Raw genomic sequence first — 27,633 nt, forward strand, 5'->3', positions numbered from 1 at the left:
TTCGGAGGATAGATGGCAATAAATGAATGAATGAATGACATTTAATCCTTAAAATGACCTTGCAAGACAAACGTTATAATCCCTATTTTAATGACTCCAATACTTACCTTCTCTGAGCCTTTACTGTCTTAGATATAAAATCTCATAGCTTTATGATAATACATACAAAACACAGTGCCTGGCACAAAGTAATCCATTACTAAATGACACCTCCATGAGGACAGGGACCATTTTAGCCCCAGTACCCAGCACAGTGCCTTTTTGTAAGAAGTTTTCAACAGATGTGGGTTAATTGGATAGAAATGAACAAACAAACTCTCAGTCATTTGACCTGAACCTTGAAATATGAATAACTTGAAATATTAATAGGAAAAGAGACACAGTCTTCTTTCCCAGTTTGATTTCTATTCACATGGAACCCTTTTCCAGTCTGTTCCTCAAAGTTGTCACGTGAATATTTGCTACTATTCCCAAGATGTGAAACTGGGGCAGCCCCACAGGGGGCTGTTTGACAGGGAGGAGGACACTTCAGGGCTCTCATCACTAAAGCATGAAGCATATTCAGGGAACAATAGGAATTTTAGAGTCATTGGGCCAGAGGCTAAAGACACAAGTTCTTGTCTGGTTACAAAGAGTAGAAAATTCTGACCTAAAAAGTTAAGTTTTTCTTTCCCTAAAAATCACTGATAATCCACCTTTCCATGTAAGTAAACCTTCAGGAGAAGAATGCTTTTTAAAAAAATAATAATTCTTATCTGATTTTTTAAAACAATTATGCCAGAATTTGTCTCCATTTGTATTACTTTATATCTTTTCATATTATCTTTGTAGCTTTCTGTTATAAATTTCTTCTTTTAGTTAGGTCACTTTGCAAGTGGAACTATAATCTCAACATATTAAGTCAAGTGAAATCTTGTAAGAAAAATGATATGGGAGACTTGAGCACAATTTTGGCCAGGAGGAAAGTTGTCTTATAAATTAATTAAATAAGGACTTGGCCTTGATTCAGATAAAAAAGGAATTTTGCTTTTATAATCAATGTTTGAATAATCAAGTTTTTATGGTAAGCAGATTTTTTTTATTATAACCTCATTCTCGGGAGTTAATTCTAATTCATTTTGCACATTTATGTTGAGATTAAACTCTCTGTGAAATGGATCTTCAACAATCCTTACAGGGGCCAGTTCTTACGATGACTCCTTAGACTGGTTACAACTGTCTTCAACCACTAGACCACTGTCCATCTTTTCATTTATTGATTGCTTGCTGTGTTTGAAGCACTATGCTCAACAATGAAGATAAAAAAAAATGAGCCAATGCCCACAGTCTAAAGGAGGAGGCATTGGCCCAAACAGGCAGTTTTGATCTAATACAAAGCGTTAAGACAGAAGTGACACAGGGTGTAAAGAGCAGGGAGCTGAATCACTAAGTCCAGCCAGAGGCTTTTAAGAAGCCTTCTGGAAGAAACAATGCAAAGCAGCCTTTGACATAGTAACACATTGCACTGTAATCGGTAGTTCTGATCCGAGACCATTTTGACCCCTAGTGGTCATTTACAATGCCTGGAGACACTGTTGGTTGCCAAGACTTGAGGAGTGCTACTGACACGTACTGGGTGAAGGACAGGGATGCCGCTCAGTATACTGCAAAAGCACAGGGCAGCCCTCACAGCAGAGAATTATCCAGCCCCAACTCTCGATGCTGAGGCTGAAAAACTTCTGTTGTAATTAAACCTGTGTTATAATTTGTTGTAAACTCAGAACTGCATGCATGTCTGAGTCTTCCTTCAGCATCCAAGTTCTTATTCCTCTTTGTTCCCTCATAATCCAGCATTGATACAGGTATAAAGTAGGCACTAGTAAATATTTGATAGAAAAATGGGTGTAGCCCTAGGGGAGGGGCAGGCAATATTTCTAGGACCAGGATCCTATGCTAATATCATCAGAGGGTACCTCCCTCTGGGGAAGATGCTATGCAAAGAAACTCTGTCATATGAAAGATCCAAATGGATCCAAATGTTCAAAAGGAAAATTGGCCACCAAAGGGGAAGAGAACAGAAACACTAAGGAAGCCCCATTCCTAATACCCTAATCACGCATGGCCCAGCTGAGACAGAGACAATGGAGAACCTCTCCTGCTCTGGGCTAGCAATGGCAGGTGGTCAAGAGCATTGGGAGAGACCCGCTCTGCAGGGCAGGTGCACAGGGAAGGCTGAAAGCTGAGGATGCAACAAGAACTTTGCAAAACTCCAATAAAGAAGTTTAAAAAAAAACCTACTATAAAAAATAAAATAAAAACCCAGCACACCAGCCTTCATACCCTGGCGGAATTGGAAGCTGATGGTGTGATGAAGGAAGCCATAACAACAGCAAACCCAAACCACACTCAAGCCTTGACTAACTTGGCCAGCAGAAGAGCCACCACTTTCCAAGTATAAATAAGGTGTTTCAATGTTCCACAGAGGAAGAGGTGGACATTGAACATTAAGACATGAGGTAACAGGGCATTCAGTGACCCTTCCTCCCCATCCACCTTGGCCAGCTCAACTTGGCACCAATGAAGTGTAACACTAAGACTCTCTATTAGCCAGGGTTCTCTAGAAACATAGGCGGAAGATGATAGATAGATAATAGATAGATAGATAGATAGATGATAAGTAGGTGATAGATAGATGATAGGATAGATACGATAGAAAGACAGAAACATGTAGACATATATAGCCATAGACATATATACATATACACATACATATAAATAAATTAGTGATTATGGAGGCTCAGTCCCACATCTGCTATCGGAAAGCTGGAGACCCAGGAAAGTCAGTGGCATAAGTTCCAGCCTGAGTCCAAAGGTCTGAGCACCAAGAGAACCAATGATGTAAATCTCAGTCATCGAGGGCAGGAGAAGACCATCATCCCTGGTCAACAGTCAGGCAGAGAGATCAAATTCTCCTTTCCCCTGCCTTTTTATTCTATTCAGGCCCTCAATGGACTAAATGATGCCCACCGGCATTGGGGAGGACAATATGCCTTACTCAGTCTACTGATCCAAATTCTAATCTCATCTGGAATCACTTTCACAGACACACCCAGAAATAATGTTTAATCAAATATCTGGATACCCTGTGACCCTGTCAATTTGACACATAAAACTAACCATCATAGACCCCAATACTGATCTAGGCTCAAAGGCTTTCAAAGGCATTGGGCATCATTAGGATGTCTCTATCATCTTCTTCACTCTCATGCCTAATAATTGTACAGCCATCCCTTAATAGTTCAGCAACACCTTTAATACTATTAACAATGACAGCTAACAATTATTCAGCTTCATTTGTGTCATTTCCTGTTCTAGGCACATTGCCTGTCTCATGTAGTCCTGCCACCCTTGTGAGGTACCAGTTCTTTTGTTACCTCCATTTCACAGATGAGGAAACTGAGGCTTAGAAGGTTAAATGACTGGCCATGTTCTCATAGCCAGCACATGATGGAGGTGAAATCCCAACACGGGCATCCACACGAGGCCACACTCTGATCTGCCTGCTCCATCACTTTCATGGACTTGATCATGTATGTTGATCTTCACAATAATTCAATGACATGATTGACTAAATATTTTCCCTATTAAAAAGATGAAAAATCTAAGGCTCATAATATGGTAAATGCTTTTCCAAAGTTTCACTGCAATAAGATTGGATTGGATCTCAACTGGATCTCAAACTAAGTATTTTTATGCCAAATTACCACCTGAGGCCACTACCCTCATTGCTGGCACAGTGGTACATGTGTTTACACGTATTTACACATATTGACTGATTGCCTCCCATACTCGTAGGGTGATCTATAAGAATGATGAGTCCAGGGACTTATGCCTTTAACCTTGGGAATCATCAGGTTACAGTTATATACTGAGTGGCAGATCATGAGATGGTATAGTCACAGTTTAAGAAATAATGGTGTCACGTTGTCTTCTACAGGTGGAACAACCCATTTCCAGGGATATCAGAAGCCAACATGTTAAAGGTAAAGTCAAATCACAAAGTTTGAAATATAAGTATATTTGCATCTTTCTTTGCTTACAAGATCCTCTTACATTTTTGTCTGTGGTCACAGATTTCTTCAACAAGGTTGTCTATTGAATTAACCTTCATGAAATAACTAATTTTGGAAAGAGTCTCTCACATCTTATGCCTTTTTATCACCTTACCTTATTAATGAAGAAATTGACTGTGAAAAGTCATAGTCCATGTTGTGCAATTTGGGAAAGAAATTGTTTTGAAACATATGGGTTGCATCAGATATATAACTAAGTTATTTCTCTAAGCATACCCCTCTGTAAAATTGCAAGATAGAAATCTAATTTTAAAATGCTGATTAATTAACATGAAAATAGATTTTAAAGCTTCAGGCAAAGCAACTCAATTTGGAGATAAAGATACAGGTAAGAACCTGAAAGGAAATAATCAATTTCAGTAGTGCTAGAAGCACAAATGGAGGACAGCCAAAGAAATTTAATTGGATCCTATACATTATAGCTTCTCTCATCATTTCCCCCAATGTCCCCATATTCTCTTACAATGTTCAGTTAGAAAAGATGACAATCCCATGATTTACATTTCCCAGTAACTGAAACATCGAGATCATCTTTTATGTGTCTGATGCTATATTCTATAACATATTATTAACATCACATTTTCTTTAATGGGAAAGTGTGATAGTTAGGGTTCTAAGAGGAAACAGATGGCACACACCCGAATTAGGATAATTTAAGGAGGTTTTTTTTACAAAGGAACTATTGACTAAGGTGTGTGAGGTGTAGGAGAAGAATGAGGGGTGATGCAGAAACTAGGGCCAACAGCAATGGTGTTGTCACCACGCCTAAGCCCAAAAGGATGAGGGAACAGCTACAGAAAACCAGAAGGAGCTCACCACCTTGAGAAGAGCAGTGACCATTGGTTGAGGAACACCACCAGCCCATGTGGACCTCCCAGGGTGGGAGCCAAGGGAATACATGCCCCAATCTCCCTCTCCAACCTTCCTTTGATCTCCTGTTCAGACTTCCTAATGGCTGAACCCAACCTGAAACCACGGGGCAAGGTAGCCTGCATGTGCTGGTTGGTCTCCAGGATGGAGAGTGGGGTGGAGCAGGGTGGACAAGGTGAACAATGGACCTGGAGGCACAAAGGGAAGATATGCACAAAGGGAAGCAAGGTGGAAGGAGCAATGAGAGGAGCCCAAGCCCAGGCTCTACTACTCCCTGGCTGTGTTACCTTAAGTAAGGCACCTAACCTTTCTGAGTCTTACTTTCCTCCTCTTGAAATGGGAAGTGGGCAGGACTTTTCTGACTCATCAATTCAATTGAATTAGCAGAGGCAGGAAACAAGAGCTGTTCCCTACTCCATCTCTCCTCTGCATCCTGCACAGCCTGACAGATCCCTGTCTATCTTCCCTCTAGACCACTCCTAAACCCCTCAAAATAGGGGAGATTTCCTATCAGTGCCTCTTTAGTCCTTAAACACGGAAATGCCTTCCATGCACACAGCACTTGATTCAGAGCTTTTCTGCATTAACTGATGTATTTTAGTCCTTAGAAGACCACATGAATTATGCAGAGGAAGTTTTTTCATGCCTCTTGACAGAGGAAAGGAGCAGAGCACAGAGGCATCCCAGAGCAGATCATAATCATTTGATGTATAAATGTCTTAGGTCCTAATAGAAGCTTTATAGGCAATTTATTGAGAAATGAGTCCTGGGGAGAAAGCAGACAAGAAATGGATGTCACAATTCTCCTCTTTTTTTAATAGTTCACTCTAGACATGCACCTTCATTTCTTTGATTGCAGAATCTTCTTTGACCACTATTCTACATATATTAATATGTCTGTGTGACTATCAGGATGGTTCTAATTCCAATTCCAACATATGTAGGGGGGCAGTTTCCACCCACACACCATCAAGCAATTCTCTGGGTACCAGCTGAGTATCCTACGATTCAACCCAATTCTCACACTATCCACCCAGAGACAGCACCAAATTCCACAAGTTAAGGGCTCAGTCCTACAAGACCGCACCTCACCACCACTTCAGATGGCAGTCACAAGCCCAGATTGTCACCTGTGTTTCTATAGATTGGAGGTTCCAACCACTCCCTCCTTAGGTTCGATTAATTTGTTAGAGTGGCTCACAGAACTCAGAGAAACATTTTACTTATTAAATTACCAGTTCATTGTAAAAGGATATAACTCGGGAACAAGCCAGATGGAAGAGACATATAAGGGGAGATATGGGGAAAGGGCAGGGATCTTCCATGCTTCCTGAATCTCTCAAACTCCAAACTTTGGGGGTTTTATAGAGGCTTCATTACATAGGCATGGTTGATTAAATCATTGGCCATTGTGGATTGAACTCAGTCTCAAGCCACTCTCCTCTCCGTGCGGCGGGGGGTGGGAGGGTGGGGGGTAGACGTAGGGGACTGTAAGTTCTAACCCTTTGATCCCGTGGTCTTCGGCTAGGCACCACTGACAGCCAGTCCCCATCATTAGATGGAGTCCAAAAGTCACCTCCTTAACATAACAAAAGATACCTTGATAGCTCTCATCGCTGTGAAATTCCAAGGCATTTAGGAGCTCTGTGCCACACACAGGGATGGAGATCAAATATATATTTCTTATTATAAATCCCATCATCACAACTATTCATCCATATATTCATCTACACTTTGCCTCAGCTTACAAATATTTGGAGCAGTCAACAAAAACTTGCATGGTAAAATGGAAGAAAATTTTTCTAAATCGTAGGAAGTATCTAGATAGACTGTAAGACTAAGGTAAAGATAAAATTCAGGATGCTCAGGCACGCATCACTACATTCTATTACAATTAAACCTCTAGTTTTTCTCTAAGCTTACCAGTAACCTAAGCAAAAAGGCGATCATGCTTTCTTTATGTGAAATTAATTACCCAAAATAAAAAAAGAGCAAAGAAATTCCTCCGGGAGTGCAAGAAAGACACATCTTTCAGAGCTAAGTTAGTGCTGTCAATTTTATAAGGGTTGTTGGCTGATATCCAAGTACCATGGCTATAAAATATGACTTTTTTAAAAGTAGACCCCAATGTAAACTGAAATCATAACTGCAGAGATGACCTCAGTGAAAGCAAGACTCACAGGAGTTGAGCTTGTAGGTTGCATGGAAAACTTCTTCAATATGAGTTATTTCTTTATGTCTTCTTTTCCTGCACTTCCATAATTGATGGTTTTGTATTACCACCTTGAGCTCTAAGGTACTGTACAGAGAAAGGAGCTGAAAAGGGGAAAAGTAATATGAATACCCCCATTTTTTGGATCAGGCATCTTGCTGGAAAAGGCTTGAATGATTTATGTGTTTATTATAAAATTCTGTATTTTTGATGCAAACACATTCTCAGATAATTTATTCATTCTCACAAAATGTCATAGAGAAAAACATATTGCATGGTTCAGTAATGGCAAAATTTTATGGTGATATTTTTCATAAAGTTGAGCAGTTATAGATTTATGTTAATGTACATTTCATATTATTTTTCTTGCAATCATATTCTGACATTATCTGGAAACTGTCAGATTTCAAGAACTTATCTTCCCTGAAGCTTGGTTTTTTCTCTTTTTTTTTTCATTCCTAAAAATGGGTAAAAGTTTATTTGGGGGCAAAGTATGTATATAGTGTAAGTTGTTTATGATGAACCATTAATTAGCATTAACCACAGATGCAGAAGATAGCTGTAATATTCAAAAATGGTGTGGCTTAGCTTCTTAATGCTGAGAATAAGTGAGCCTAAAATGAGTTTCTCTTTGCCTTCCATGTGAACCAAGAACAAACCAGTTTCCTTTGAGGTAAAAAGCATATCATATACAAGAATGAATTTATAATGAAATACAATAAACTATCCATGAGAAGAAGAAGGAATTATGCATAGATGGCTAAACATGGATATCCAGAAACATGAGCTTGGTTGAAAAGAAGCAAGATAGAATTCTACACAATGCCATCAAAAGACCTTTCTACTAGTTTGATTTTATTCGAATTTAGATGTCAGAGAGTTTGGAGTTAATCTGGTTTTACCCCCTCATTTTATGCCAAGAAGCCTGGCAAGAGAAGGGGCTCACTCAAGGTCACAGAGCAAGCAGTCCAAGCCTAGACCAGAACTCAAGTTTTGTCAACTATGGCAATGTTTCCAGGGTTTTACTATATTTGCTAGTATCTAAAATTGTTTCTGCAAACTCTCCCTGTTCCCTGATTTCCCACTCATCCAAACTATGCAATTTTTAGTGCAAAAGACATGAATTGAGGGATGATGCTGTCCTCTAGTGGCAGAACACGGCAACACAAAACATCACAAAAAATGGTGGAATTTGCCATCCTATAGGTTATATCCTTAACGAATAACAAGCTTTAGGCCCCAGGCCTAGAAATGATAAGAAATAAATTTAAGATTATTCTACTGTTTTAGATTTAAATTTATTTCAGGCACAGCCAGTGGCTCAAAAGTGATAGAAGTCATACCCTTATTTGGGAGTCAAAAAGAAAGAAAGAAAGAAAGAAAAAAGAAAAGTGAGAGAGGCATTGATATAATATTCAGTGCAAAGCCAGTGTTATAAATGTTGTAAAATCACTCATTAATGGAACTACAGGACAGTATTTTGTCTCACCATCACACAGAGAAAAGAAAAGCGTTTGAGTAGCAAATACACTCTTCAATAGTGAAATATAAAGTAGCCACAATTAGAAGAATTGACAAGGCAGTTACAACACCGTGTGATAACTGCCAGGGGAGAAGGCCACTTTTATTCAAAATCACTTTGTGCCAGGGCACTGAGTCACAGAAGACCTTAGACCACGAGGAGTCCACAGTCTGGTCGGGTCTATACGAAGTGTTGTCGGAACTCAAAAAAGTACATACATACTTAATTCGGCCCCTGCAGAAGAACTGTGAATCCTAGGAAGGATTCACACAGCAACGACATTGGGCTGAGGTGTGAGACAATGACCTCAGGGGAAGTTAAGCATTATGTTTGAGATGTAGCAGCAGCTAACATATGGTTGCGTGAATGTTAGATTTGGGGACAAGGAGACCTGCATTCAAATCCCAGCATTACCGCTTTCCAAATGTGAGACCTACAAGGAACGTAACCTCTCCAAGTTTGTTTCCTTATCTCTCAAAGGGAGGGAATGCACCTACATTGTAATACATCTGTCTGTTTTAAAGTTAATAACGAATGCAAATCCTATAGCATGGTTATTGACACGTGATGGACACTTGACAAAGCGACACTGAACTGAACTAATGGTTTCTGGAATTCATTCCTCCCTCTTTTACCCTCTGCCGTTCTCCCTACACTGGAATGTACTCCTGCCTCTCTGTGTAGGCTGAAACCATTTCATGCTCTATCTACACAATAAATCTGTTATCAATGAATATAAAAATAAGCTCCTCAATCACAAAGACCAAAGTTTACTAAACATTGTTTTCCTTACAGCAAACACATAGCACCGTGCTGAGCACATAGTGGATGCATAGTAAACACTAAAGTAACTCTATAATTTAGCCCATTTTAATAAACGTGTATTAGATAAGCATGGCAGGCTGTCATAGGACCAACTAGAGACGAGCCTGTGATCCTCAGCCATGCGTTCCCATTAGGTAGAGGCCTGTAAGAGGCAAGTCAAGAAGCCTGGTTGCTTCTGGCTCTGTCTCTGTCTGTGCTATGAATTTGTTAGTGCAAGTTCATGTGCCCGATGAACAGTAAGGCCAAACAAACTGAAACAGAGGAGTTTGGAGCAGAAAAAAGTTTATTTCAGGGCCATGCAAAGAGACTGGTGGCTCATCCTGTAAAAAACCTGGAGCTCCTGAAGGGTTTCAGCAAAGCGTTTTTAAAAGCCAGGTGAGGGGGTGGGCAGTCAGGGTATGTGATCAGCTCGTGCACAGTTCTCTGATTGGCTGATGCTGAGATAACAGGATGGTGTCACAGGGGTTAACATTATCAGTCCTTAGGCCCCAGGAGGCCTGGAGGCTGTGTGCTCATGGTCATCAAGCGGTTATCATCTTCCATGTGGTGCAGGGTTTTCACATCCATAAAAAAAACTCAGGAAATGTGCATCAAATACTCTTATCTATGTACTTCACAGAGAAGATAAAGCAGAGGATATGGGGAAGGCCTGTCCCAGGAAGATCCCATAGGGTCCTGCTCCGTTACAAATTTAGGCAAATGATATTCCCTTACTGACCCTTAATATCCCATCTATAGACATATGGTAGAACACAATGGCCTCTAGCATTTTGTGAATCCATGGATATGGTTCATACATACAAATCCACCCACCCCACTGCCCATGTCATTGCCTCTGAAGCCTTAGTCCTTCCCTTCACCCTGCCTGCCCACCTTTCCTGAGACACCCAGGTCAGCGGAAAAGATGTCTCCTGGGCTTGGTTAGGAAAGATGCTTCTATCCCACATCTGTCGCTAACAAGGTGCAGCTGTTGACATACATGTTCCTAAGAAACTGCACTTTCCAACCTTACTTGAGGAACTGTTAAAGCTGGCAGGTCCCTCTCACATCCTTGGCTTTGCCTAACTTAATCCCTCCCCACTCAACCCAAAGAATGGTTTCAGCAATTTACTGCTGGAATTAATTCCTGAAAGTTTCCACAGACGTGGAGAGGTTTCTCAAACAGGCCTTGTGAAATATGTACTAGCCACTTGGATCGTAAGTTGCTTCTTTGGATGCTTCCACAATTAATCATCAGGACGTGAAATCCTAAAGGTTCACTTTTATACGTCATAAAACTTTTAGACATAATAAATACTGTGACTGAGGCCAGGTTTTATCCAATTTTGTTCAGAGTCTATGTCTCTAATTACAGAACATTACACTGATGGTATGTTTCCAAAAGCGTTGATTGTGATGATCATATTTCATAGATAAAGGGTATTGCATATATTTAGCACAAATTGACTAGGAGCTAATTGAAAAACAAGTATTATTTTATTTAAGCTTGGCCATCCAAGGAACTGCACTTCATTATCTGCATTTTACAGACATGGAAACAAGCCCAGAACATTTAAATAATGTGCCCAAGATTACTCAGTAAGTGATGGGGGGAAATTAGAACCCAACACGAATGATTTCAAAGATCCCATTTGTGACCACTCTATTGTATCATTGTCCCTTCTATCAAGAAACAAATTCTTGGAACCTATATATCTTCTTTTCCAACCATTTAAATCACAGATGAGGATACCAAAGCTCAGAGAAGCCAAACGACTTGTACTAAGTCATATGGCACATTAGTAGTAGCACTAAAACCAGATCACAAGCAGTGGTAAATGTGTAATACCCAAATCTCTGAAAAAAAGGTATGAGAACAAAGTTGGAGGACTGATGCTACTCAACATCAAGGCTTATTATAAAGCTACAGTAATCAAGACAGTGTGATATTAATGAAGGACTAGAAAAATAGATCAGTGGAATAGAACAGAGAACCCAGAAATAGACCCCCATAGAGTCAACTGACCTTTGATAAAGAAGCAAAGACAATACAATGGAGCAGAGGTAGTCTTCTCCACAGATGGTGCTAAAACAATTGGATATCCAACTACAAAAAAATAAATCTAGATACAGATCTTACACCCTTTGCAAAAATTAACTTGAAATGCATCATAGACCTAAATTAAAAATCAAAACTATAAAACTCACAGAAGATAGCATAGAAAACCTAAATAACCTTGGGTATGGTGATGCCTTTTTAGTTACAACACCAAAGACATGATCTATGATTGATAAGCTGAACTTGATTAAAATTTTAAAACTTCTGCTCTGCAAAAGACAATATAAGAGAATAAAAAGACAAGCCACAGACTGAGAGAAAATATTTGCAAATGACACATCTGATAAAAGACTATCCTCCAAAATATACAAAGAACTCTTAAAGCTCAACAATAAGAAAACAAACAGCCCAATGGAAAAAAAAATGTGTCAAAGACCTCAACAGAGACCTCACGAAAGAAAACATACAGGTGGCAAATAAGCATATGAAAACATGCTCCACATCATATGTCACCAGGGAAATGTAAATTGAAACAATAATGAGATACCCCATCCATCTATTAGAATGGCCCAAATCAAAACACTGGTAACAGCAAATGTTGGTGAGGATGTGGAGCAACAGGAACTCTCATACACTGCTGGTGAGAATGCAAAATAGTACAGCCACTTTGGAAGACAGATTAGCAGTTTCCTACAAAACTGAACATACTCTTACCACGTGATCCAGCAATCACACTCCTTGGTATTTACCAAAGGAATTGAAATTTTATGTCCACACAAAAACCTACACACAGATGTTTATAGCAGCTTTATTCATGACTACCAAAAACTTGAAAGCAACCAAGATGTCCTTCAATAGGTGAGTGAATAAATAAACTGTGGTACAATCCAGACATTCCACTATGGAATATTATTCAGTGCAAAAAGAAATGAGCTATCAAAACATAAAAATACATGGGGGAAACATAAATGCATATTACCAGCGACAAAAGCCAATCTGAAGAGGCTACATATTATGTGATTCCAACTATATGACATTCTGGAAAAGGCAAAACTATGGTGGCAGTAAAAAGTTCAGTGATTGCCAAGAGTCTGAGTTGGGGAGAGAGATAAATACATAGAGCACAGAAGATTTTTAGTGAAAATACTCTGTATGATATTATAATGATGAGTACATTATACATTTGTCCAAACCCATAGAATGTACACCAAGAGTGAGCCCTTAGGTAAACTATGGTCTTTGGGTGATTATGATGTATCCATGTAGCTTCATCCTTGGTAAAAAATGTAACATTTGGGCGAGTGATGTTGATAATGGGGGAAGTTATGCAAGTGTGGGAGCAGGTGATAAATTGGAAATCTCTGTACCTTCCTTCCAATTCTGTTGTAAACTTAAAACTGCTTTAAAAAAAATAGTCTTTATTTTTTTAAAAAGTAATTATGCTCACCACAGACATATTAAAGAAAATATTGCATCTCAAAAAAATAGTATGTACATACATGTGTATATAGACCTATTATAAACTTTACTGATAAAAGGATGTATGTAGCACACAGTTTTAAAATAATAGTAAAATATACAACCCTCTATCATAAATTTTATATAGCCAATTGATTTTCACAGAGTGCTTTCTCTGATTTTTTCCAAACTCTTGTATCTGCAGCCAAACGATGACTGCAATTGATGTAATTACATGAACAGCTTCTTAGCTGAGTCAGATGATAGTTTTTCAATATCAGAAGTATATTTCCTCAATTTTCCTCTTTTTACAATGTAATGGGACAACATACAGACACAACACACTTTTATATTTAATTTGCTTTGTCAACATTTTCTCCATCTCTTTAAGTCTAGACAAGCAGTAAAACAATAAATCAAACCCTAATTTGCAGCATTTGCCAATTTCCATGTTGTAAATACTTACCTTACAGCAGATTTCAAGCTACCAACATGATCATTGAACAGGTAGTTGGGAAGAGATACCATTTTTTAGTATTTCCATCATGGACACAATAGAGGTAAATAATTTCAACAGCATAGATAAATGTGGTAGAATAACTAGGAAGTCATGAGTTTTGAGCAGATGTTACCTTTGTTTTTGAAATAACTTAAGTGTACATTTACATAATTAATTTTTTAATAATGGCCATGTTTAACACCTGCATTGCAAAATCTTGAAAATTTAAAAACCAGCTCCTGTAAGCTGGCACCAGTACCCCTCCCAGCCCTCCACCCCCACCTCGAAATGCCACATGCAGGTCTCGTGATACTTTAACTTCACAGAACCCTCTGAGGTTGAGAACTTGTTCATGACTTCACCCTAACAAGTTATGGAAGTAGTAGATTCTACAGCAATGCTGTGTTCAGCTCACTACATTATCTCCCAAGAAGCAATACATTTTTCAGCAGAAGTGAAAACTGTCTTGCTGCAGACTGAAGAGCAAAATAAGGACACAGTCTCGGCAGATGGTGCTAATTACACATGCAGCCAACAGATGGCGAGCATGCCAGCCTCCTCCTAGTGAAAACTGCTTGATTGAATGTCAAGATGCGAACTATCTCGAATAACAACTGTTTGGGTCTTCTGATGGGACAGGGATTTTTTCATAGCATTTAGGGTATTTGTGTACCTCCTCAGGAGGGTCGATTGCCATTTTCCCTCTAATCTTCCTTTACACAATAATACTAGTTACAGTGGGGATGCATTCAAAGCCATCACGTGAACTTCATCAATTCATTTATTCCACATACAAAGTCCCATGAACCATGTCTCACTTTTCCAGATGAGAAATCGCAACCGTTCCTCAATCCATTTGTTTATTTCATTAATATTTATTGAGATCCTGCCATGACCCTACCCATAGTAGTAGCAGAATCAAGGTTCAAACTCAAGAAACTCAGCTCCAAATCTCATCCTCTTCCAGTATGTCAAATACCTGAGTTGTTATTACTTTCTTGAACAAGCCCCACCCCCGCAAAAAAAATATGATTGAATATTATCTGAATTATTATCAAAGCTGTATGACAGTATAAGTTATTTCACCTGTTTGATCTAGTTTTCTCCCTCGTGGAGTCCCTGAAGTTCGTTTCTACCTCTTAGTCTATAACATTTCAGTTATCTAAGCAATAAATAAGAGAAGCTCATGGCGTAAATTACTGCTGTTAGATATATTTGACATAGCTGAAGCCCTCAGGATTTTTGATATTGCATATAATATCAGAAACACATTTTAAAAATTTTTTAACATCTTTATTGAGATACAGTGCACATACTATAAAATTCACTAATTTAAAATGTACAATTCAATGACTTTAGTATATTCATAGAATTCTGCAACTATCACCACAATCTAAGTTTAGAAAATTTTATCACCAGAAAAGAAAGCCTATATCCATTAGAAGCTGCTCCTCAACCCTTGCCCTTCCCCAAGAAACCACTAATATACTTCTGATCTCTATGGATTTGCCCATTCTAGATTTTTAAAATATAAATGAAATCATCCAATATGTAGTCTTTTGACTTCCTTCATTGAGCATAATGTTTTAGAAGTTCATCTATGTTGTAACATGTATCTGTACTTTATTCCTTTCTACTAACAAATAACATTCCATAGTACAGACATACTTGTTTATTCTTTCATCATGTTGTTTATTCTTTCATCAGTTGATGGACATTTGGGTGGTTTTTACCTTTTGACTTTTATGAATACTGCTGTTATGAAAATTCAGGTACAAGTTTTTGTATGCATGTATGTTTGCATTTCTCTTTGAGTATATACCCAGGATTGGAATTATTATACCATGTGGTAGTCCTGCATACACACATTTTTTTTTAACCTAATTTTTTTTTTTTTTTTTTTTTTGGCTATGTTGGGTCTTCATTGCTGCGTGCAGGGTTTCTCTAGTTGCGGTGAGCAGGGGCTACTCTTCTTTGCGGTGCGCAGGCTTCTCATTGCTTTTCTTGTTGCAGCGTGAGGGCTCTAGGGTGTGTGAGCTCAGTAGTTGTGGCTCACAGGCTCTAGAGCACAGGCTCAGTAGTTGTGGCACACAGGCTTCGTTGCTCCGCGGCATGTGAGATCTTCCTAGATCAGGGAACAAACCAGTGTCCCCTGCATTGGCAGGTGGATTCTTAACCACTGCACCACCAGGGAAGTCCCTACACATAGTTTTTAAATGAGGGGGATACTAACTGATGCCAGGGAAAACCTTACGTTATAATGAAGGCACACGACTCATGGACAGTGTAGGGAAAAGTTGCACCAACGTTAAGGCAAAGTTCTCACCACAGCCTACAAGACCCTGTGTGATCTGGGCACCCCTCCACCTCCACCACCACTGTGGGGACAGTAGTGTCCCCTTGTGCTCATCCCACCTCTGAGCCTTTGCACTTGCTGCTCCCCCTGTCAGTGATACTCTTGTTCAGGTATTCATACGGTGTGTTCCCTCACTTTCTTCAAGCCTCTGTTCTCATCACCTATCCACAAAGGCCTTCTGGGGTCTGTCTGAAAAATAGTAGCCCCGTCTGCCATCTCTCACTCACCCGACTTCATTTTTCTTTGTAGCACCTGTCATCACCTAACATCATATATTTTTGTTTATTTCTTTTCTATCTCCTACCACTGGAATGTAAGTTTACATGAGAATAGCAAATTTTTTTGACATTATATTCCCCAAAACCTACATCAATAAATGTATTAAAAATGAATCCATGCCTGACATACACTACAGGCTCAATAATAAGTAAATGAATAAAAGCAAGATAGATGTCCTTTTCTAAACTCATAGTCACTGAAGCAAATGGGATACATATCTCTGAAGCAATAAATGGAATGTTCCTATTGAATTCCAGATGCTCAGTCTTTTTATTGAATTTTTTTTCCAGTGAATTGAATTGATCCCCAATAGATATAGTGGTAGCTATGAAAAAAAGATGTCTTAGACAGCTGACATCTAGCTTCACAGGGAAAGTCATCAGCATAAGCCATAAGGTAGTTCCTCAGGGGGCTCTACTGCTGAAGCCAATGCACAATAAAATGAGGGCAAGTTGGTTTTATGTTTTCTAATTTCATGCCTTAAAGAAGCATCCTGTGGCCTAAGTTTTTTTAGTAATATCATTGAAATAGCCAAAGATCTAACATTAACTAGGTGTCCACAGTTGTTGAAATACGTTCTGGGTCATATTTTGTGTTTTTACAATGCCTGGAACATCTACGATTCATGTCTTCCATCAGTGTTTGAATTCATGCAGAGAAGTCTATCCTATCTGTTTAAAAGTGTTTTCCAAAAACAAAATAGGGAGAATAGTAATTTTGTTCAATGAAGTAGTTATTTTTAGACCTGGAAGAACCCTTAAAATCATCCAGACCAGTATGTGTTGTGTTGTGCTGTTTTTGGCCATCTGGACCTTTCCGCAAAAGAAATCTTAAGAGGAGATCCAGTGGGAAGTGAGTGGAGGTAGAGTCCCATCAGTGACATGGGGTGATGAACCAGAAACCAGCCGCCCCGTGCTGCAGTCCTGCAGTTTCCTTGGGAGTCCCCAGGGGGACCACAATGGACTCTTCATAGCAAAGTTAAAAAACACAGATTTAATCCAACCTCGTTGTCTCACAAATAAGGAAAGGAGGCTCAGCCAGTGCTCAGTTGAGTTTTAAGTCTCCTACAATAAGATACAGACATTGTCTCACTGACTCCTCCCACCCCTTATAAAGCAGCATTTATTAGGTCACATCCATTTTTACAGATAAGTGAGCATTGCTTCCTCAAAGAGCTTTTTCTGACACCCCAGACTAACTTAAGTCTCCTGTGTGTCCATTCAATACCATGGCCTTCTCTTCTTGAAATTATCATCATGATTTTAATAGTGTTTTCACTGCATGTCTACCCTCTTATTTATAAGCCCTTTGGCAGGAGGGACAGTGCCTCTCACTTTTCCAATTATGTCCCCAGAACCTGGAACTTGGTCTGTAAACAGAACAACTGTAAACACCTTGAGGGGAAGGATCATGTTCTATTTGTCTTTTTTATCCCTAGTGCCTGGTCCTGTGCACAGTTCAGAGTAGCAGCTCAATAATTGTCTTTGAGTAGAATTGAATTGTGGAAATAAAACTACCTAGAAGTTGGGAAAATCCTTTCCGGGCATCATTCAGGCTGTTCTAGGGTTGGGTGGTCTTGGGCAATTGTCCTACCTCATTTGTCCTTAATTTTATCATTCGTAAAATAAAACAGTTATTTTCTGGGGTCTTAGAAATCCCTTCCATCTGGAAAATTACATGATGCTATTTTCCTCTGCTTGGAAATGTCCAATGAAGGTGTGAGGCAGGGACTTGAATTAATAAGATGACTGTATATATAAAAGAATGTTAATCAAGAGTTAATGGTTAAGAGAGGAGCTTAGGGGTCGCACCACATGCCATGAAATCTTCATTCTACCATTTACTAACTGGGGGACTGGATGTGAGGTACTTAACTTCTCCACACCCCAGTTTCTGCATCCAGAACAAAGGCAAAGATTGAATGAGGTCACATAACTAAAATATTTAGCATGGTGCTGGGTATCTAATAAGATCTCAACAAATGTTCATTGGCATTATCACCAAAATTATTCAAAGGGGAATGATTTCCATTTAAACATATGTGAAAATAGCTTGTTGACATTTTCCATAAACTCACTGATGTTCCTTCTTATGTTTTAGGAGACAAACCCACAAAGGGAAACAAGGTAAGAAAAAGCATTGAAATGCATTTGTTACCCACCCTTTGTTTTAGAAGCATAGGAATATGGACAATGTGAAAGCTTAGGTGGCACTTGAAATATATATCCTAGAAGTTTGGTTGGGATTTGTCATTTCTACTTGTAAACCAAAAAATCACTAACCATTTAGCTCTGCTCAAAGAACCAGAACTTTAATTTCTGATTCTCTTTCCTTTTGCAGACTCCTTTACCACCTCCTCGGTAAGACACTGAAAATAGAACTTTGTTTTGCTATATACTTAAAGGATTAGTTCTATAATTTGAGAAAGAGAAACAAAAACATCTGACACTGAAAACTAATGAGCTGGTCAACGAACAAGATTAAATAAGCCTCATTCATCCATTTAATCATTCATTCATTCACAGTCATCTATTCAATATACCTCCACTTATCGATCTTTAATGAATGCCTTGCTTCCCTGCTTCCTGTTTCTTTCCCTTTGTTTAGTACAGAAATCTCTCCTTCCTTTTAGTACAGAAATCTGCCAGAGAGTCCTGGCACTGGGAAATGCCTTCAAGGGACCTACAGTACATAAGTATATAATCATATAAGTATATATATATATTTATATACATATACAAAGGCAAATATTATTATACTTATATATATGGAGGCAAATGCAACAGACTTGATTTCTTAGGCTCTGAATCAGTCACTGTATTGCTCTGCTTGGGCCCGTGAGGACCTCCATCACAGCACTTACTTCCCTGGCTGGTCATCTTCTCACCACTTCACTCTCTGCCCTCCCAGAGGGAAGCATCTTGAGCCAAGGACTGTGTCTTTTTCCTTTCTGCATCTCCAGCATCTACCAACAGTGCCTGATACACTTTGTGAATGAGTGAGGGCATGGGTGAATAAATGGGTGAGTGAGGCACCCATTGACTTTGGAACATTGTCTTATTTCTTTGGGGAGATTCAAAAGCTCATGTCTTCTAGTCTGGAGCAAAGGAAAGGCTGTAATCATATTTTTACTCCAGGCCTCCTAAAACTTCAACAGATGGCAGATTGATAAAGCTATGACACCCTATAGAAAAGTACATAACACTCTAAAAAATTGAACCAGACCAAAGGGCAAGTTGCAAGGAGAGAGATTTAAGCTGGTTAGAAGAATGAGAATTCTGACATTCGAAGCTCCCTATAGAGAGCCGCCACCCCCCCCCAAAAACTGATGTTCCCAGCCCAAAGCTGAGGGCACAGTGGGCAGGGCTGTGTGAATTCCAGGTCTGAGGAGCCATCTGTGCAGCAAACCTTCTCAGGTCCCCACTGTGACTCTTCACACAGGCCGCCCATCACTCTTGCAAAGAAGTACCAGCCCCTGCCCCCTGAGCCGGTGAGCAGCAGGCCACTCTTCCCTCAGAAGTACACCTTTCCCGAAGTCCAGAGAAGGTCCAGGTGAGAGGCTTGCTGTTGCTGGTGGTGAGATGACCAGGGGACGGGTGGGCAGGGGGAAGGCGGCAACAATAACCAAACCAGTCACCTCTCTAAATGGGCTCCCCAACGTGGTGGGGACAGCCATCCCATACCTTGAGGGAAAGCATCTCAGAAACCTGTAGTTTGACTCCTTAATGGAAAATACACCTTCTTTGTAATAAAATCAGTTACTGGAAGAATGGCTCACTTACGATGTGAATTAGTTATTAAAGAATGTGTTATCACTGCCAGAACTGAAAGGGGTTCAGACTGTTTGAGGACCAGTATCGGCACGCAGCTTCCCATCTCCCAGGCCGGAGAAGTATAACCGCGCACGTGAAAACCCATTTGTCAAAAACATGATTGCCTTTTTGACAAATAAATATGCAAAAATCCAACCCTCTGGTATTAAGTGCTGATGCCAGAGCCCCGCTCCCAAATGTATGGGGCACCGGGCAGCCGAGCAGCCAGCTCTGATCAAAAAATGTCACAAACACGAAAGGACCCCTTTTTCTTTGCCCCGAGAGAGTTTAGATTTCCAAAATTACCTTATTTTAGAAGTCACAACAGAGACTGGCATTTCCCTTGTGTTGCTGCACAGAGTGAGTGATGCTTTCTGACGGCAAGCTTGGATCAGCCGGTGAGGTTCAGGGCACTGTTTCATCAGTGAGCATTTCTCGTGCATACAGAAATTAAAAATATCAGGCACATTTTGCACTTCTGTGGAAAACGCTTTCATCACTGGTCCTGATGGCGGAACGTAAAAGAGCCGAAAATGCCATTTCCTCCTTAGTTTTTTGGCAAATGCCTCTTCCCTTTCTGTTCTTTACAAGCTCACACAAACATAACATCTTCCATGCAGAAACCTCTCCTGCTCTTCCTTGTGCAATTTCCTCTCTCCCCTGTTCCCATCTCGTCTCGAAACATAGGTTCTCCTTCTTACAAACTGGCAGGGGAAGGGCAGTGGTTCTTAACTGGGGGAAGGGGGGGGGGGGAAATGTCTTTGTTCCCAGGGGAGTTCGTAGTGTCTGGAGACATTTTGTTGTGACAGCTTGGGTGCTGGGGATGCATCTAGTGGGTAGAGGCTAGGAATGCTACCAAACACTCTGCAGTGTGCTGAACTCCCCCAGAGCAAAGAGTAATGAGACCCAAAAGGTCAGTGGGGCAGAGGTCGGGAAACTCTGCCCCAAGGCAAATGACTTGCTTCTCTAAGCCCAAGGCTTTTCTCAGCAGTAAAGTGAGGTTAAGAATAATGCCTACTGCCTACCTCCTGGGCTAATGTGAGAATTAAATAAGATGATTTCTATCAAGTGCTTATCAGTACCTGCCTAGCACATATTTGTTATCAACATGTGTTACAGTTACTACCTTGAGCCATTTTCTATTGGTGCCTTTGCCACCGCATATAATATATTTGGAAAGAAGTCTGTCTCTTTGACCCCAAAAGGAGGGGCTAACTCATTGCAGTATGCATATGTCCTTAGAACCCCGCGGGGCAGTTTCCAGAGGGTCTGAGCCAGACCAAGAGTCACCAGATTTGCTCTCTTTTGATTTCTGTTTTCAAAGAATGAGTGTCTTGGAAACAACAACAGTAATAGAACATCATCAGAATTGGAAATGTGAAATGCATTGTCCCTAAAATTCCTGACCAAGTCATCTAATATGACAAGAACTGGCCCAAACTCAGAGAAGGAGATAGAAAATAAGATAAATAAATATCAAAGATGATGAAGTTGTTTAGTGTGGAGAAGAGAGGATTTTTATTTTCTTTCTGTTTCTTTACATTGGAAAGAATAGGGTGTGGGAACCCAGCAGGATGGGGTTTGGATCCCTGTTGAGCCACTTCTGGCTGTAAAATTTCAGGAAGCTCTTAAACAGTTCTGAGTCCTGCTTTCCTTATTGGTAAAAAGAAAATAACCATCCCCATGACACAGAATTGTGGTGAGGAGGTATGTGATTTTTCTAAAGTACTAGGATAATATCTGTCACAGCATAGGAACAAAGAAAGAAAAACACTTAAACAGCATCTCCCATCTGTACCCAACAGAATTAGGCACCCATACCCTATTTTGTCTTGAAATAGAAGCTATAGACTCTAGGGCAATGTTTCTCATCCTGGCTTTACATTTAAATAATTAGGTAAACTTTTTAAAAAGTACTGTTCTCCAGGATCTGTTTTAATTGAGAGCATCACTATAGGGCATTAGTATTTTTCAAAGCTCCCCAGATGAATCTGATGTACAGCCAGGGCTAGGAACCCAGAGGGACGCAGATTCTAGGGATATTTCTGCCACTCAAGCTTCGAAGGTGCTTAGGCCTTACCTGTCTGTGTCCAAGCTTCTAATGTCTAAAATAATACTCTCCTGATCTCCAGATGAGCCCCTCTGCTGTCTGGATCACACCAGCCTACTGTCAGCCATGTCAGTGGTGTTGGAATCTTCAGACTTTCATGTTTTGTAACTTTGCAGTGTCTCTAGTTGTAGTTTAAAGTGTTTAATCATTCTTAGATGTGATGAGAGCTGTGCTGGGTCTCTTCACCAGAGGATAGTTACATTTCACCTCATTGAATCCTTTCTGCAGCCCAATAAAGTATGATTTTCTAAGGCTTGGAAAGGCCAAAGTGCCCAGCCCAGTAGAGGCATATAATAAGAACCTGGTAAAAATCACTTCCCTACCCACTGGGCGCAAAATGTCATCAAGATTCAGAGAAGTTAGGTGACTTGGTCAAAGTTATAGGGTTGGTATATGACTGTTGAGAGGGCAAAAACATGCAAAGCCCAGTGCAAGACACTGGGAATGCCACGAGGACTAAGAGAGCTTTGCTTTATTCTGTTTTATTTTATTGTTTAATTTTTATTGGCATATAATTTATTTACAATGTTCTATTGGTTTCTGCTGTACAGCAAAGTGAATCAGTTATACATATACCTATATCCACTCTTTTTTTAGATTCTTTTCCCATATAGATCATTACAGAGTATTGAGTAGAGTTCCCTGTGCTATACAATAGGTCCTTATTAGTTATATATTTTATATACTGTAGTGTATATATGTCAATCCCAAGCTCCTAATTTATCCCTCTTCCCCCTTTCCCCTCTGATAACCATAAGATTGTTTTCTACATCTGTGACTCTATTTTTGTTTTGTAAATAAGTTCATTTGCACCATGTTTGTTAGATTCCACATATAAGCAATATCATATGATATTTGTCTTTCTCTGTCTGACTTACTTCACTCAGTATGACCATCTTTAGACCCATCCACGTTGCTTCCAATGGCATTAATTCGTTGTTTTTCATGGCTGAGTGATATTCCATTGTATATATGTACCACATCGTCTCTATCCATTCCTCTGTCAATGGACATTTAGGTTGCTTCCATGTCCTGGCTATTGTAAATAATGCTGCAATGAATATTGGGTTACATGTATGTTTTCAAATTATGATTTTCTCTGGGAATATGTCCAGGAGTGGGATTGCTGGGTCATATGGTAGCTCTCTTTTTAGTGTTTATAAGGAGCCTCCTTACTGTTCTACATAGTAGCTGTACCAATTTACATTCCTACCAACAGTGTAGAAGGGTTCCCTTTTCTCCACACCCTCTACAGTATTTATTGTTTGTACATATTTTCATGATGCCATTCTGACTGGTGTGAGGTGATACCTCATTGTAGTTTTGATTTGCATTTCTCTAATGATTAAAGATATTGAGCATCTTTTCATGTGCCTTTTGGCCATGTGTATGTCTTCTTTGGAGAAATGTCTGTTTAGATCTTCCATCCATTTTTTTGATTGGGTTGATTGTTTTTTTTGTTATTGAGCTACATGAGTTGTTTGTATATGTTGGAGATTAATCCACCTGCTAGAATAATGAAAATAGAAACAAAAATTTTAAAAATGGGATCTAATTAAACTTAAATGCTTTTGCACAACAAAGGAAACCATAAACAAAACAAAAAGACAACCCATAGAATGGGAGAAAATATTTGCAAACGAAGAAACCGAGAGCTTTGCCTTAAGAGAGGTTTCAATTCATTTTTAGTTGGGCCCATCTAGGTAGTCAGATGGCCATTACTAATGACCACGTGTGAATGACCATGTGAGCCTGCTGTAAGGTTCACTTTCCATGAAAACAGAAGATTGGAGATCTGAGCTTCTTTGGCCAACACAGGAAGAATAGTGCCCGCTGCCTTCCTAACAGCTGCTCCCTAGGCCCCTGCGATGAATCGCCCTCCCTGGGAGGCTGTGATTTACGTCTAGGGATCAACTGCATCAGTGAAGACAGCTGCAGCCTTACAATTGGCCGTGCTCACTGTGGGTGACAGTGGTGGTCCCTGCTATTGTGTTTCAGCCCCCATTGGTCTCTGACAGCTCTGCCCTTCTCTATTTTATAGCTAAGTCTTGGCTTCACAAAACAATTGCTGAATTGAAGCACTTCAGTTAAGGAAAACGCCATTTAGAACATTCATTGACAACTTGAAACTAGGAGAGAATGTTGACGTTTGGGGAATGTTGGTTAGACATTCTCAACCACTTATGGGTCATTATTATGATGTACTTTATATATTTTGCTCAGCTTTTTTTTTTTTACTTAAATAGATGTATTTAAAAGGGAAACATCACCATAAATAACCACAACATAATTTCAGAGCAAAACTTTCAGCCTGGGGGAGATTTTCTCTGTTAAAAGGGAAGAAAAGTAAAGTTAGAGTGATGTTTAGGATATACTAACCACCACATGGAAACTCTCTCCTTGACATAATTAGAAAGAAGAAAAAAAAAGTTTCCAACTATGTATCCATTGTAATTTGAATACCATGGTCCATGCACCAAATAAAACTCACCCTGAGAAATCATGAGAGTAATCATCATTTGCTGTAGGTCTAGCTACACATGGCCACTTTAGAGTCCTCGGCGCTGTGCAAAAAGCAATGCTACAAACCTTAATTTTCTGATGAGGACACAGAACTGCAGACTGGCCATCGAGCCATGAAATTTCCTTTAAACTTCAGCAAATTCAGTGGCCTGAGGTGCGGGATTCAGCCAAAATTTAAATAAAGTGTGTGATATTTTACCAACAAAACACTCATTTGCTTAACTATGGTTTTACCTTTTCAACTAGTAATGCTGATACTGCATCAGTTCAAGCAACCTTAGTGGCAAAAATGCATATTCTGATGATTTGGGTGGTGGAAAAAATCATTATTCATATCAAGAAACCATAAAAAGAGAGAAAGTATGGATTAGGAAGAAGATATACAAATTCACATTCATGAATGGAAACTACTGATTTCAAAGTGTAAACTTTATTATCATCATAGTTTTGCAAGATGTTGCCTTTGTGGGAAACTGGGTTAAGGGCGCATGGGATGTCTCTGTATTATTTCCTACCACTGCATGAGACCTACAATTATGTCAGAATAAAAACTTTAAGTTAAAAGAGGTTGTGACTGTTAAAAGTGTTATGCAGATGTAAGGTGTTATTTTTTCCAAATAGCTTTCACATATATTATTTCGTGAGAACCTTAATCAATCCTCTTCATTTCTGTCTGCATTTACTCATTTTACAGGTGGGAAACGGAGGCTTTAGAGAGGAAATTTCACTTATTGAGTGAGATGGCGCTCAGAGATGACAGAGCAAGGACTCAAATCCAATTCATTTGAAACTAAGCCAAAAACGAAGAGAGGCTCAGGAAGGGCTATTTTTAGAGTGAAAGGCATTATCCCCAAATGCACACTGAGCACCTACTTTGCACAGGAAAGGATGTGGAAAACTTATTCTATGTAATCAATGACCATGTTTTATTTACTGGCCATCTCCAGCAGCCGATCATGGGAAGACTTATGAGTGGAAAGGTGCTCTCAGAGAGGCAGGGTGGTGCTGGGGAAGGAGGCCAGAGTCCACCCTGCTCCGCCATTCTGTTACTTTGTGCAGGTCTCCGTGTCTTCATAAAGTTCATTGAAGAGACCCCATAAAGCCCGAGGCCTCCGTTTTACATGTGAGGGGAGCAACCAGCTCATGGGGGTCTTGTCACTACAGGTATTTCAAGGCCCAAGGAGAGTTTCTGTGCACAGAATGGACTTCTTAAAATTACTTGGGTTCTCACTTAATAATCCAACTTTTTAAAGTTACAGATTCCAAAGCCTAACTTTCCTGAAGCCTCAAATTTCCATCAATAAAGTATATTGCTGATTCACAAGTGGAGTGCTTTTACCTAAACAGAGAGACAATCACTCTGCTTGTTACATTACATCAGTTAAGACATAAGACATTTAGGAACTCAGTTAAATCTCCTTAAACATTTGAAATACCTTTATTCACTAAATGTAATTGATTTTTTAAGTACTCTAATGCTGACAGGGCAGGTTTAAACCCTAACAAGCAAAACTTTAACATTTCATTTTTATAAATCTAATAAAGTTAATATATAAATATAACAAAATTCAAGTTCTCTTAAACAGTTTGAATGGTTTGCAAATAATGTTGAACATAGCTTGACTCTTATTAACTTAAAATCACAAGTCTAAAATCAATCACCCCTTTTAAATTGAAGCCACATGGCCAATCTCTCAGTATTCCTAAGATGCCAGAGTTTCTTAAACATTAAAAACACTGAGATTAGCCTCAATTTAGCTCCAAAAGAATTAATATTATGAGTGTCTGTTCTACTTTATTACTTCTAATTGTTCCTCTTTATCTTCCACTTGCCCCGTTAAAAGGAGGAGGCAGGGTGAAGATGTGTTATCTCAGATGGACTGATGAAACAGGTTAAAGAATGTGGAACCTCAGTACACTTGCTTCTTGCTTGGAGACCTGAGACCAGGGTATAGCATCTGAGTGCTGTGTGCTGCTGGGATCATCTTACCTGTTACAGACAGACCTTTATAACTCTAGATCAACAGCCTTCAGCTAGGATTGGTGTCACAACCTTAATCTCCTGGCATCTCTTCAGTTCCAGTCTTTTCACAGACAGACCTAGGTAGACAGATGTGCACATCACCCACACAAGTCCCTTCATAACCTCCTCATCTGGCTTTGCCCACATTCTAACAATAGTGCCCACTGGACGCCCAACATTTTCCTTTCTATCTCTAGCAATCGTCACAATAACCCTCTAAGATGAATATCCCTGTGCCACTTTGTAGATGAGAAAAATGAGGTTTAGTGAGGCTAATTGACTCAATTGTCAATATAAATGAAGGGCTTAGAGTTTCTTCTGAGACCCCCTCCAATGGTCTGATGTCCACTTTATCAAATGCCATGTTGGATTCTTTCCCTATCATGCAGTTTCGTGTTTTTCCTGTCTCAGATCTCCTTTAATTATCAGCATCCTTTCTCTCATGCATGCCTTCCTGGGATCCAGCTGTACCACAACTTCACATTTAAAACCCTTTATACTCCCTCAAAGCAAAAAATGAAGAGCTTTAAAATGAAGGTAATAATAGCGGGTCTTTCTGTGCTAATGAAACTTGACATGGAAAACCAAATGTCAGGAGAAATGATGATGTTATTTAGATTCTCCTCAAGTGAGAAGCAAGTTTATTCATGTCCTTTCTGTCACCACCTTTTATATTAGCTCATAACTTCTTCTTTTGCTTAGAAAATTATGAGAAAAATAAACAGGCTTTAATTTTATAGAACAGTGATAAATATCACACTGGACTATGGGCTATTAATTTGGCAATGAAAATGTAATCAAGGAGTTTTTAAGGACTCAGAATGATTTTATCTTGATCATTATGAACTATATTGTATGTAACACCATATTTCTTTTCCTTGCAGACAGATAAGCTTAAAGAACTTAAGTGAGGTAAGTAGCAATTGTGTCCTAGGAAACAAAGAAGGGAATTTTTGTGCAAAGTGTCTGTGATTGGCAAGATACTTAATTATCA

The 27,633-nt window shown here is 39.4% G+C and overlaps 1 protein-coding gene across 1 annotated transcript in view; it reads left to right on the plus strand.

Annotated features, from left to right (window-relative positions):
* CLNK (cytokine dependent hematopoietic cell linker) overlaps nt 1–27,633 on the plus strand; it is a gene marked incomplete at both ends in the record, with an annotated part of 142,703 nt that overhangs the window by 67,568 nt on the left and 47,502 nt on the right. The window contains 5 exons of the mRNA XM_081249704.1: nt 3,977–4,022; nt 18,272–18,297; nt 18,512–18,531; nt 19,613–19,723; nt 27,524–27,551. Of these exons, the coding sequence (XP_081105830.1) occupies nt 3,977–4,022; nt 18,272–18,297; nt 18,512–18,531; nt 19,613–19,723; nt 27,524–27,551 (231 nt within the window). The remainder of the gene's footprint in view (nt 1–3,976; nt 4,023–18,271; nt 18,298–18,511; nt 18,532–19,612; nt 19,724–27,523; nt 27,552–27,633) is intronic.

This window comes from Mesoplodon bidens (assembly GCF_964165515.1).
Source record: "Mesoplodon bidens genome assembly, chromosome: 1".
NCBI classification, from domain to species: Eukaryota; Metazoa; Chordata; class Mammalia; order Artiodactyla; family Ziphiidae; genus Mesoplodon; species Mesoplodon bidens.